The 13,091-nt window shown below is 39.2% G+C and overlaps 1 protein-coding gene across 3 annotated transcripts in view; it reads left to right on the top strand.

The window, feature by feature from the left end:
• Nucleotides 1-13,091, top strand: part of ZNF521 (zinc finger protein 521) — a 277,587-nt gene that overhangs the window by 24,596 nt on the left and 239,900 nt on the right. For all 3 annotated transcript variants that reach the window (XM_046025988.1, XM_046025986.1, XM_046025987.1), the window contains one exon: nucleotides 3,686-3,865. Coding sequence is in view for 2 of the 3 variants with exons in the window: in XM_046025986.1 (XP_045881942.1) it covers nucleotides 3,686-3,865 (180 nt within the window). In the remaining variant the exon portion in view is untranslated. The remainder of the gene's footprint in view (nucleotides 1-3,685; nucleotides 3,866-13,091) is intronic.

Below are 13,091 nucleotides of genomic sequence, written 5' to 3'. Positions count from 1 at the left end.
AATGTGGTGAAACCTCATTTTTACATGGACAGAATAGAATTTCTGCTGGTTGGCCTTAAACTGATCCCGCACTTGAAATTAATTGAAGTCCATGGGTTTATTGCCTCCAACACTTTTAAGCCAGTGCAATTTTTCATTTTCCCCAAAGTTGAAATTTTATTAAACCAAGTTATAGCAATAACAACCCTATGAAGGGGAGGATGAGAAGGAAAGCACCACCTGCCAGAGAGCATAATAAGGGGAAAAACATACTTCTTTTGAATTTCCATTTATAAGTAAAGTTAACAAAATTGGAAACAGAGAGCTGCCATTTATTTTTTGTAATAATAATTGTGTCTTTGTTCCAAAATTAAGACTTTCATCCAGGTTAGAACACTATCCATGCAGGGTTTCACAGCAACCTTTAGAAGGGATGAGCTGGAAAGTAGGTGGTCCCGTGAGCTCAGTAGTGATGGACATCACAGGTCTGAGTGGCGTCCCTTAGGTCAAAGGACAGAGAGTCCTGCCTGCAGCTGGGATGCGGTTTGCGGTTGTAGCGCAGGGGATCTGTGGATATTTAAAAATACTGCCCTTCAGGGGAGTTGGGAACACAACAATTGAGTTGAAAGAACAGTTGTCTTTCTTGAAGTGGTGTTGGGAGAAGGGCAGTTCTTACAGGCATGAACCTTGTATTTATAACCCCTTAGGTTGAAGTCAGATACTTGAGTGGCTCGCGGAGTAATACAATTATTTTTTATGATTGGATCTCAAAGGACTTTATAAAAACTCCATAACTAAGGCCATGTGTAATTATTGAAGTGTAGCCACCTGTGGGAAAGAAATGGTCGACCATGTAAGCTTTCCAGAATCTTCCTTACATCAACTGACTTTAGGAACGGAGCCCCCTAACACAAATAAACATCTTTTGAATGGGCAAGAAATAATTCTTCATGGAAGTGGAGGTTGGGAAAAAAAATCTACTTGCAGAGAGAGAGAGAGAGAGAGAGAGAGACTGAGATGCTAGCACTCGTTACACCAAGGCATCATAGGCTATAATCCCACCCCACCGCCCCAGAGGGTCCCTCTTAAGTGGTGACCTAAAAACAAATTCGCCAGTTGGCTGGAGCATGCATCCTAAAGTTGCAGCAGAAGTGAATAAGCTTGACTGACTTCAGTCCCTAAAGGTTCTATCTGTAAATGCAGAAGTGGAAGCAAAAACATTTTTTATTAGTCTTAAAATGACCCTTATTTTAATAACTAGCCACAGTGTCAGAAGCACGGACTGGAGTCCTTCTTTAGCTTTGAAGAGTTCAAGCATCATGCGTGCATTCCTATTTGTTTGATATTTTTGATACTGGATTTGTGTAAAGTGTACATATTCTTGAATAATAAGGAAGGTGAGTTTTTTACCATTTTTCTCTGCGTGCTACTTAAAGTATTCTGTGTCTTCTTATTTAAAAACAAACAGGCCTGCAAACTTGATGCATAGCATTTAAATAATCGTATTAAAATTCAGACCTAGCACCCACATTTCCCTCAGTGCTATCAGTTTTATGAGAAACTGGAATCTCATGCTAAACAAGGAAGAATATTCAGCATGTGCCGACTGCCTTCCAACAAGTGCTTAGTGGTGTGAGGGCCAGTCTGCCGGAATTCGGATGGTTATTTATTTTCTGGACTTTCTTTCTAACTTGGCAGTATTTTAGCACGTAGTTTTAGTTTGTTGGAGATCTTTGAACCACTGCCTATTTGTTGCGTCTATAGCTCTACATGAAACATCTGAAATCAGCAAAGTCAAATGTGATGGATCATCGTGCCAATTTGGGGAAATGTAGGCATGTAGGTACTTTTTAATTCGGTGGTACCCGATCTGTTCCTGTTTATAGCAAAAATACCAGTTGAAGGACTTTTTGTGTACGTTCTGTTTCCCCCTCACTCATCTCCCTTTTTATCATCACTAAATAATATTTACTAAGCCCTCACCTGGCCACGGTGCTATGCTGAGCAAAGTACAAGACACACAGAAAAGATCCTGTGATCACTCCCCCGGGAATGAGCAGCCAAACCCCCAGTCTGTTGAAATGGGCACTGTGTCGAGCATGGAGATAATAATTTTCCAGATGGTAAATCAACCCAAATTACCAATTTACTTAAACACTACGTTCTTTAAAAACGAATCAACAAACAAACAGAATTCTCGTTCTTTGAGATGAGAACTCTGCTTTGTTCATGAACCCAAGAGATTATTATATATGTTGAAATGGAAGTTGATTTTGGCCTACGTGAATCATCTGAAGGGTGGTGATACAGAGTCAAGTTTATTGCAGATGTGAAGAAAGGCTTTAGAACAACTGCCAGCAAAAAGGGGACCATAGTGACTCGTAAGGAGCAGGGTTTGTAGATGCGTGTTACACGCTGGGCAGCAGAGAGCATTTCCAGACGGGAGGATAGTGGTGTGGTGGCACTTACGGACTTTTCTAAGAAATCGGGGCTAATTTTGATTCTGTGACTTCTTGACTTTAACATTTCAAATTTTTCTCTCCCCATATGAAAAAAAATGGACTACCGATAATGCATTACATATTTCTTAGGTATCTTGATACAACTCTTTTATAACCATTTTATTGACTATATTTTGAGACATAATTTTATATTTCTGACATCGGAGGACTTTTCGCCGTTAGAAATTAATGTCCCATAAATTATGTCACCGATTATATTACCCAATTTCCCCTAAAGAGGCATATTCTCTCTTTCTCTTTCTTCCCCAACTTTGCTTCCCTGCGAAGAAGAGGGGTGCCACCAAGATGTTTGGGGGCACGTCTCTAAGTTGAGTCAAAGACAGCACATAGAATCAAAAAGTATTTCAAGTATGTGTAGAGCTCTAAGTAAAAATGTTACGTGTGTTTTACTGTCTTACTCCCTGTTGCTATTTGTGTATGATTCTTAGGGGTAGACTAGAACTATTTGTAGTTTTCCCGCCACCTTAGCTTTTTGACGTTGGTAATGCCGGTTTAAGTGGTTGACTTGATTGTAATTTATAATTGCTCCTCGTATGTATTGCTTTCTTTGGGTGATTGCTTGTTTGAAAACAGGAGCCGTGCCAATATATTTACACTTGACTCCGTGTTTGTAAGAATGGTTTGCTGCATGGTAGAGCTTATTTTGCTATCGCTCTCTAACAAATCATGGGGTAACTGTGTGTTTTGACCAGTTTGTAAGTAAAGGTCAATTTCGTGCCTATGGTAATTAGCTTAGCTTATTCTAGACTTTTGGCTAATTCGGGTAATTTCCCGTGGAACAGTATATTTAGCAGAAAGGGAATTCATTCTTAAGCACAGTGGTTTTTTTCCTTTACAATGGAGACTTTAATTTTAAAAGTGATTTATCTCCACCTTTTAAGCAAAAACGCCTAAAGGGCTCTGAAAAATGGCAAAGTTCACCAGCAAGGTGGACGGATGAGTTATTTGAAGGAAGCGATGAGAAGAGGCCTGCGTGGTGGAGGAAAGGAAAAGCTTCAACCGTCCTGAAGCGACACCTCTTAGGGAAGACTCACTTTTGGCTCCTGTAGAATAATCTGCCCGAAGCCCTCCTTTTGCAGCTTCGAGGAAAATGGTGCTTCTGTTTGTGGTAGCAAGAAGACTAAACGTTACTTGAAAAGAACCTGTCTTTAAATCCCATACTTACAGTCTTGATTTTCTTTCAGACCCCAACTGTAAACTTGAAGACAAGACTGAAGATGGAGAGGCACTAGACTGTAAGAAGAGGCCGGAAGAGGGAGAGGAGCTGGAAGACGAGGCTGTGCACAGCTGTGACAGCTGCCTCCAGGTGTTTGAGTCACTGAGCGACATCACTGAACACAAGATTAATCAATGTCAGTTGACAGGTAAACAATACTTATCACTTCTTGTCTTTGCACACTGTTCTATTTCTGATTTTTTCAGTTTGTACTTTTCTTTCTCTCTCTCCCCATTGTTTTACTCCCACACTTGAACACATAGGTACGTCTAGAAGTGCTTTAGGAAGAATTCTAAGATGGCGGTTTGTGGCAAACTCAGCGTCACGGTCCTTAGAGTATGAATTGTACCTGATTTTCATAGATAGTGGGTATTTTTCCTTCCTCCGTTCCTTCCTTCTTGAATCCAGAATCTAACATGATTGTTAAAATAAAGTTAAAAAAAAAAAAAGAGAAGAAACTTTTGAATATTTTTTTCAAAGAAATGTAGCGTGTATTAACTTATTTTGATATAAATATCACTTCCTCAGGGGAATTTTGCTTGATGCCTCTGTGCCTGAGTTTGGTGCCTTTTTGTGCTCCCATGAAGTACTCCCCCACCCGTTACATCTTAACAGTTTCCACTCCATGTGTTCCCTTCCCCCTGTCCCTCTTTAGACTCCGAGCTCACGGATGGCAGAAACTGTGTCCTATTTGTCAATGTATTCTCTGAGCCTTGCACAGTGCCTGGCCCACAGTAGATTCCCACAAAGGTATGGCCTCTATTCTGCTATGCAGTTCATGGGATGGATCCGATTTAAAATAACAAGAAGCGTGACGATGTGTTCAGTTTAATGGTTGAATAAAACTAACACTCAGTTTGCCAAATTTCCACCCTCCTTAGAAACATAGGCTACAAGAACAGACTATATTAGGCTGAGTGGGACATTTTAGGTAGATATATTTTTTTAGATTCCTGTCATTTTTCTCCTCATTTTTCTCCTTCTATTTGAAGCTGACATTCTCTGGCTGTGTGTATGTGTATGTATGTGTGTGTGTGTGCGTGTGTGTGTGCGTGTGTGTGTGTGTATCTGTAACTCTCTCTCTCTTTCTCTCCTTCTCTTAGTTTCCCAGCACGAATCTTTCTTCCATTACCCATGTATAGGAAGTGTATTTAGTAAAAAGTGATTCTCCAACTGTTTTCTATAGAATATTGATATTTTTGTAAGATTTTAAAAGGTGTTCCATTTTAGTCAGGGTTTCTGAACAGATTTTGGTGGAAATGTTGGATTAAGTCCAATGAAATAGGCTTCTTTATTAAAGTGCACTGTCGGGGCACCTGGGTGGCTCAGTGGGTTAAAGCCTCTGCCTTCAGCTCAGGTCATGATCTCAGGGTCCTGGGATCAGGCCCCGCATCGAGCTCTCTGCTCAGTGGGGAGCCTGCTTCTTCCCCTCTCTCTGCCTGCCTCTCTGCCTCCTTGTGATCTCTGTCAAATAAATAAATAAATCTTTAAAAAAAAATAAAGTGCACTGTGGCTCTTTACGAAGAGACTGCAGTGACTAAATTTAGGCCTTAGAATCATCTTTCTTTCAGAAAAGCCATTTCCCTTGGTTGGAACTTAAGTTTGACCATTGATGTTACATATATAAATATTGGCCATAATACATACTTTCTATGGTTTTTAGGATTTTTGGTAACTTTTATCTTGTTATAGCACCAAACTTATGAAAAATTACAAAAACAATCCATAGAATGCCCAGCACTATTTACTTAATTCACTGACTCAATGATTATTTATATTTCATCCCATTTACTCTATTATTATCTTTTTCTTTCACTGATTTTTTCTTAATCACCTGAGAAGACTGGTGACATCAAACCCTTCTAAATATATCTTATGTATTCCCTAAGAACAAATATTCTCTCACGTGACCATAGCATACTTCTTGAACCCAGGAAAGTTAACATTTAACACTGTAAGAAAACTATTATCTAATCCATGATCAATATTTAAATCTGAATAGTTATTTCAATAATGTCCTTTAGAGCTTTTTTTCTTGTCTAGGATCCGGGATCATGTATAACATTTATTTGTCATGTCTCTTTTGTTTCCTTTCACCTGGAATGATCCCTCAGCCTTTCTTTGTCTTTCTTGACCATGACGTTTTTGAAGAGTATCTGTCAGCTACTTTATAGAGTGCCTCTTTGTATTTGGGATTTGGGCTTTGCGATTACATTCGAGTTACATCGTTCTGTGGCAGGAACACCACCCAAATGAGGTTGTGCTCTACTCCATGCATTAGGTCTGGAGGCATGTGATACTGATTTGTCCTCATGTTGATGATGTTAACATTGAATACCTCTTTAAGGTGGTACCCACCAACTTTCTCCAGTGTAAAGTTACTATCTTTCCTTCGTAAGTAATAATTTGTGGGAAGATGCTTTGACACCATATAAATATCCTCATCCTCATAAAAATCCATTAACTCTATAATTTTTGTAGTTATTAGCCTTCTACCACAATTTCCTTTCTTATTTGTTCACTTTTTTGTTTATTTGTATCACTTTGGGCTTTTGGGTTTTACTTTATTCAGTGTCAAAATTCATTACTGTCATTATTTTGATGCCTGAGATTTAGCCGGTGGGAATCCCTTCAAACTGGATCTTTTGTTGGTTTCATATGTCTCCACCATTATTTGAGGACTTACCTTAGTTTTGGCTGAACACAAATGCCCCAGACTCATCAAATTCTTGTCCCAGTCCCATAATTAGCCTTTTCCCCCCAAGGAGCTCTCATCCTTTTAAGAAGAAATGTATTTAGAAACCACGATATGGGCGCTAGGGCTGCTCATTGCTGTAGGTATATATAGAGCCTCCCAACAGACAGAATTAGGAAGTGTATATGTAAATTTAATATAATATACACATAAGAACCATGTGTTCATGTTGATGCTTCTATTTCAATCCAACACTTCAGGTTCATCCCCAGGTTCCTCTCCATATTTGTTACTACAGTCTTTGGCAGTGAGAAACCTAGCTTCATCATCCTTAAAAAATTGACTAGAATATGCCTTAAGCCATTTCCGAGTTGCTTACTCATCAAGACAAGCAGACCAACTAACTAGTTTCACAGCTGCTTACTAATGCTATAATTTTAATGTAACATCTACATACAGTGAAATTTATAAATCGTAAGTGTACAATTTGATGACTTTTGACAAAACACATATACCCACATGACCCACATCCCTCTTGAGATAATTTCCTGCATTTTAGAAATTTCTTCCGTACCCCTTTCTGATCAATAATGCTCCACCAGAAGTCACTAGCTTTTAAGTTGTTTAAACCACAGCTTAGTTTGAGAACATCTTGTGAGTGGAATCATGCAGTATATACTCTGTTTTTGAGTCCAGCTTCTTTTGTTCAGTATAATGTCTGTGAGAGTCATCCATGTTGTGTAGATGAATAATGTGTTCTTTTTTATTGCTGAGTAGTGTTCCATAATGCGAACGTGTCATAATTTGTTTCTGTTCTCCCATTGGGAGACATTTTGGTTATTTTTATCTTTTGGTTTTTATGAATAAAGTTGTGAACCTTCCTATGTAGTTCTTTCTGTTTTATTTTTCTTGATTTAATAAGTAAGGATAGAATTGCTGAGCCATGGGAGAGGGGTGGTGAGATACCTTGAACTGTATAAAGCGCTTTTGAACCTTTTCCCAAAGTGGTTGCTCCATTTTACACTCCTATAGTCATGTCTGAGAGTTCCAGTTGTGCCACCTTGCTCACATGTGTGTTGTAGTCTTTTGAATTTTAGCATTCTGTTGGGTGTGTATTGGTGTTCTTTGTGGATTTATGTGCATTTTCTAGCTCATATACATTTAATTGACTTCACTTAATGCATTTTTTTTTATCCCTTAGAATGCATAATTTTTGGAAAGTCCCATTAAATGCAGAGAATTAGTATGATTCTGTTTTCAGTGGAATACCTGGTGTTTTAAAAGAAGGTTTACTCATGTAGAATCATCACTACTGTTTGAGCAAAGACATAGTGACTTGACTGACATGGCTGGTGTATACTATGCCAGGAAGAAATCTTACCTTAGGTGAGAGTGGGCTGTTAAATAAGCCTTCAATTCTGTTTAGTGTTTATTTTTTATTGAGTTTCTGCCACATAGTCATCCTTATGTTCAGCTTTATGAAATAGAATAGAAGCAAAAGATAAAAACTTTATATATTATACAATATGTATTCCTTTATATATTATACAACTTTAATATCAGTGCAGAAAATACTGGATTTTCTGGTGAAGATATTATGGGTTAAATACAGTTTTTCTTCAAAAATGGAAGATATTTATGGGTTAAATACAGTTTTTCTTCAAAAATGGAAAAAAACTCACCCTAATAAAATATTTGGTTTATTTTGATCTTAAGCTTTCTAAAAGCAGGGAATCTAGTTTGTGTTCACATACCACAACCTTTTAATCAAAGGTAGGAAAACAGAGGCTTATTTGTGACAATGAAAGACATTTCAGGAAAGGTGAATCTGGTAAGACTTGGTTCTGTTTGCTGTTATTTCAGGATGATTTCTCCGGAAGGGTGGAAGACTGATGTGGAAAAGCAAAAGTGGAGCTCAGAGAGAGAGAAAAGGCGGGGGGTGGGGGGGGGGGGGGGAACAAAATCAGCAATCATTCACATTTGTTGAAGGTGTTGAATTTGAAACTTGAGTTGGCGAAGGGTACCCTTCAGACTAATCTGAAAAAGATTAAAGATCCTTGGAAGTATTTTAATTAAAAAAAGTAATATGATGCTTTTACCTTCTTTTTTGATTAAATCATTTTAATGTAAGTTGGGAGGTCCAAATCTTCCCATTCATGTTTCCTGCTTCTTGAGTTAACTCTTTTCCTACTGCTTTTGTTTGTTTTTCCCTCCCCTGATGGACAGTGTCCATCAGGGGAGGGAAAAACAAAGGAGGAGAAAGTGTTCTCCTTTGGCAAGGAGGATATTTCTAGTTTTATCTTCCCCTCTTAATGTACTCATTCTCTCATTGTTCTTTTTCATTCTCTTTGTCTTTTAACTTCATCTAGCCCCATTTGTATCCTTGTTCATTCCCTCAGATTCCTGTCCTTTCTGAAAGACTTCATCTTTTGATTTTCCCTGTTTCTCTGCTTCCTTTCTCCTTGGTTTACAGTCTCCCTCCGCGTCCTTGCTCCTCTCCTTCCCTTCGATTAAACTTGATGTCTTTACTTCCATGTGTGGGCCACCCCAGCGACACCATAAACCTGAAGAATTTTTGGTTAACAATTCACATGAAGAAAGGGGATTCTGAGTAATGTTCTGAAGGACTAACTGTAGAGTAGACTTAGGAGAGAAAGAAATCTTAAAACTTGTTGATTTGTAAAATAATAGAGAACTGAGGTATTCTGTGGTATGACACCTGCCGGAGTTACTGAGGGGAGTTCAATTGTCAGAGAACTGGTAGATACGTGATTTCAGATTCTTTCCATCCTATAACTGAGGGTTTCCTGGTAACTTGAAATTTGTTCGTTTGGTGACTTTCATCCCCAAGGGTGAGGCACATTCCTTGGGGAGCCTGCCTAGATGAAAACTGATTCATTCTGCAGTAGAAGACTTGAAATCCTGCTGTAGCTTTGCCAAGTGACCCCAGAGTAGACTGAGCCTTAGAAGATGAAGTTCAAATAGGGAGCAAGGTGACCAATTCTGGACCCAGATTTGAAAGTCATCATGTGGATTAAGTATGCCCCAGATCAGTTCATGAGTAGATTTTAGTAACCTCGACTGAACTCAGCCACTGGGGACCTAGAGATCTAAGGGATCAGACACATAATTCCTGGAGTCCGTCACTGAGAGGTGTTCCGGAATGTGGGCACTCTTCTGGACAAGCACTCTGATCTAGGAAACAAAAGAGTCCATAAGGATAAGGAGGGACAAAGTGGCACACATCAGGAAGACTTCTTTCTTTTTTGTCTCATGGTGCAATTTTCTTCTCGTATGCGGTCCAACATGTGTAAGTTATGGATCATCCCTGCTTGAAGGAATACAGGGAAGGGGGAAAGAAAAAAAAAATTAAATCCCACTTTTCAGTTGTAGCAGTAGATGGAAACCACCTGTCCTGCCTCAGCCTTGCTTTCCTTTTTCTGGAGGCTGGGAAGGGAGGGAAATCAACAGTCTAATGCTGTTGGGACTCTCTGATGCAGAAGACAGATTATCAAAATATATATTTAAAGAAGGAAAAGCACAGAGAACCTCTCATTTTACTAATCCACAAACCCTATCATTTCTTGCCAATTCCCTTAGGGGGTGGGGAGGGCTGGAAGCCAGAGGGGTCTCATCACACTTCTCAACAAAGATTTAATAGCAGGGTGCTATGGGGAAGGCTGAGATTACAGAGACTTATTATGCTTACAAAACTGAGTACAAACTAGCATTGTAAATCATCAAAACTAAGCTACACTTAACAGGATAAATGTGTAAAGTGCATTTGGTAATACTGTATACTTGTTGTTCTGAGTCATTTTTCTCTTCTCTCCTGCTAATTTGCAAACTTGAGTTGTCTGTTAAGTGTTCTTTCACATCATTAATGCGAATTGCCTGGGTATAAATGCAGAAAAACCTGAGTGGCATTATATTAGTTCTTAACCCTCTGGCCCACCATACCACTGGTAAAATGAGTGAGTAGAGATGCGTGTAACAGCAAGGCTGTCAGACTTTGGGGGAGCGTGTCTGTAGACCAGATTTTTAAAACCCTGGCGTATTTGTGGCTCCTTTACAAATATTATTACTGTACAGGCTCACGTTTTTGAGGAAAATGAACTTAATTGAGAAGTAGATGCTGCGCATCCGATAAAATGATGTGTTCACTTAATTGTGTTTTAAAAGTTATGAGACTTCTTGGAAGCTTCAATAGGTTTTGTGAACTGAAGACTTTTCAACATCTGAATTTTTTTTTCCAAAGAATTTTTTTTTAAGAAGTGAAAGTGATTGTAGATGTGTTATATGTTTGTGGTAAATTAAAGACTGGCTGGTTCCACCTAAAAACCAGTACGCTAATAGCTAGTTCGTTTGGCAAAGGGTTTTAAGGAAACTTTATTTTATATTTTATGGAATGAAGCACTATTTTCATGGAAGCATATTGAAACTGTTTTTAAGACTTTTTTTTTCCTTTCTAAAGCATTAGTTGAAATAAAGTACATGAAATAAATGTGGTATTTCATTTAGTTTATATTAATTACATTTAAGGCTTATAACTTTTATTTGCATATTTCTGTGTTAATTTTTATATTAATTCATTATTCATACTTTGTTATTAATCATTTATGTGTTAATTAGCTATCTATTTCTATATAATTAGGCTTAAGGCATTGTGTGGTTTATTTTTTTATTTCCCTCTATTTTGATCAATTCCTTGTGCCCTTCCTTAAATTTTTTTTTTTTTTTTTTTTTTTTTTTTTTTAAAGATTTTATTTATTTGTCAGAGAGAGAGAGAGAGACAGAGAGAGAAAGATCACAAATAGGCAGAGAGGCAGGCGGAGGCAGAGGGAGAAGCAGGCCCCGGGCGGAGCAAGGAGCCCGATATGGGACTCGATCCCAGGATGCTAGGATCATGACCTGAGCCGAAGGCAGCTGCTCAACCAACTGAGCCACCCAGGCGTCCCCTTAAATTTTTTCTTAGGGTTTTTTTTTTTTTAAGATTATATTTATTGTTGGAGAGAGAGCGAGAGAGCAAGCGCACAAAGGGAGAGGGAGAAGCAGACTCCCTGCTGAGTAGGGAACCCAGTGCAGGGGCTCCATCCCAGGACCCTGAGATCATGACTAATCCCCAGGCAGACACTTAACCGACTGAGCCACCAAGGTGCCCTTATTTATTTTTTTCTTGTTTTGTTTGTTTTTTTTTGCCTATTTTTTTTCTCTAAATCCCCAAGCCCCCAAAATGCAGTTTCACGGCCTCCATCAATCCCATTCCCGGCCCCTGTTCCGCACACTTCTTATTTTTTAGACGAGTGGTTTCCACACTTCGATAAGAAAAAATGAGTCTGCATCTTTGTCATCCGTATTTATCAGCACATCTCATAGATGCACGTATGTACAACATTCACCAAAGCAGAAATCGAAAACTGAGGTCACGATGAAATACACAGGTATTTAAAATAAGCTTATGTTGTTTTGAAGTCCTGGTCCAGATTCACTTTTTTAACAATTCATTGTAATACTCTGTCTTCCAGAGCCACCAAAGATCGAATGCGTGTTGTTGTTAAACTTTTCAGTGAGGTTCATCATCATCCATGGTGGATCTAAGCCCGTATTTCAAATAACTTTCCTGATAGTGTCAGTTTTGTTTCACCACTTTGGGGTCGGGTCTGATTAAATTGTGTCCCTCCTTTATGCAGTAGCTGGCATTTTCTTTCTTTTCTTTTCTTTTCTTTTTTTTTTTTTTTTAAGATTTTATTCATTTATTTGACAGACAGAAATCACAAGTAGGCAGAGAGGCAGGCAGAGAGAGAGTGGGTGGGGAGCAGGCTCCCTGCAGAGCAGAGAGCCCCACGCGGGGCTCCATCCCAGGACCCTGGGATCATGACCTGAGCCAAAGGCAGAGGCTTTAACCCCCTGAGCCACCCAGGTGCCCAAAGGCCATTTTCGTGATGATTACTTGTGCTCCCCTGTCAATGTCCTGCCGTTCTCCTCGCAGAAGACTTGAAAAACCACTTGTCAAAATTGGAGGATTTGTGCAAATTATACTAACTCACATTCCCTAATATGATCCCAAAGTCTCTTTTACTGGGCTTGGTAGACCTGCATTATTTTGAGGCATGGGAAGGGACTGGAAAAGCAAGGGTACCCAGGCTGACGGGGGTGGGGGGTGGCGAGGGGGGTACTAAATATCTTCTTGCTCCCGAGAAGGTCTGCTTTGTTTCTGGCTGGTGTCTGTTCTGATTGGTTTGTAAATATTTAGAGTGTCTTCTCTGCCCTAGGATTGGTATCCTGTATTGCAGAGACCACTCTTCTTGACTGCCGTGTGCTACATCGTGTGAAAAACTGCTCGCTAATCTGTGCTCCTCTCAGTTGAGATGAAGTGGTGGGGTTGAGTGTGTCGTTTTCATAGTCTGGCTGGGCCATGACTAAATTTTATACGATGACCAGAGAAAAAGCAATCCTCCCTAATTGGTTCCAACCTCTGAGTGAGCTCCTTTCTCTGGGTTTGGAGGAGGGGTCAGTGAAGCTATTACCTGCTCTGAAAGCTTTGTTATTTTCACATAGAACTTCCGGTATGAGTACGTAGTCTACAGTTCTCTTCTTGGTATATTTGTTTGCGAAATTCTCTGTCAAAACATGAATGTAAACTAATCATTTTTGGTACATTTTCTTCACGCTCATTGAA

Source organism: Meles meles, chromosome 12 (genome assembly GCF_922984935.1).
Source record: "Meles meles chromosome 12, mMelMel3.1 paternal haplotype, whole genome shotgun sequence".
NCBI lineage: Eukaryota > Metazoa > Chordata > Mammalia > Carnivora > Mustelidae > Meles > Meles meles.
The sequence above is the reverse complement of the archived record's forward strand: the minus strand, read 5'-3'. Positions and strand labels throughout refer to the sequence as shown.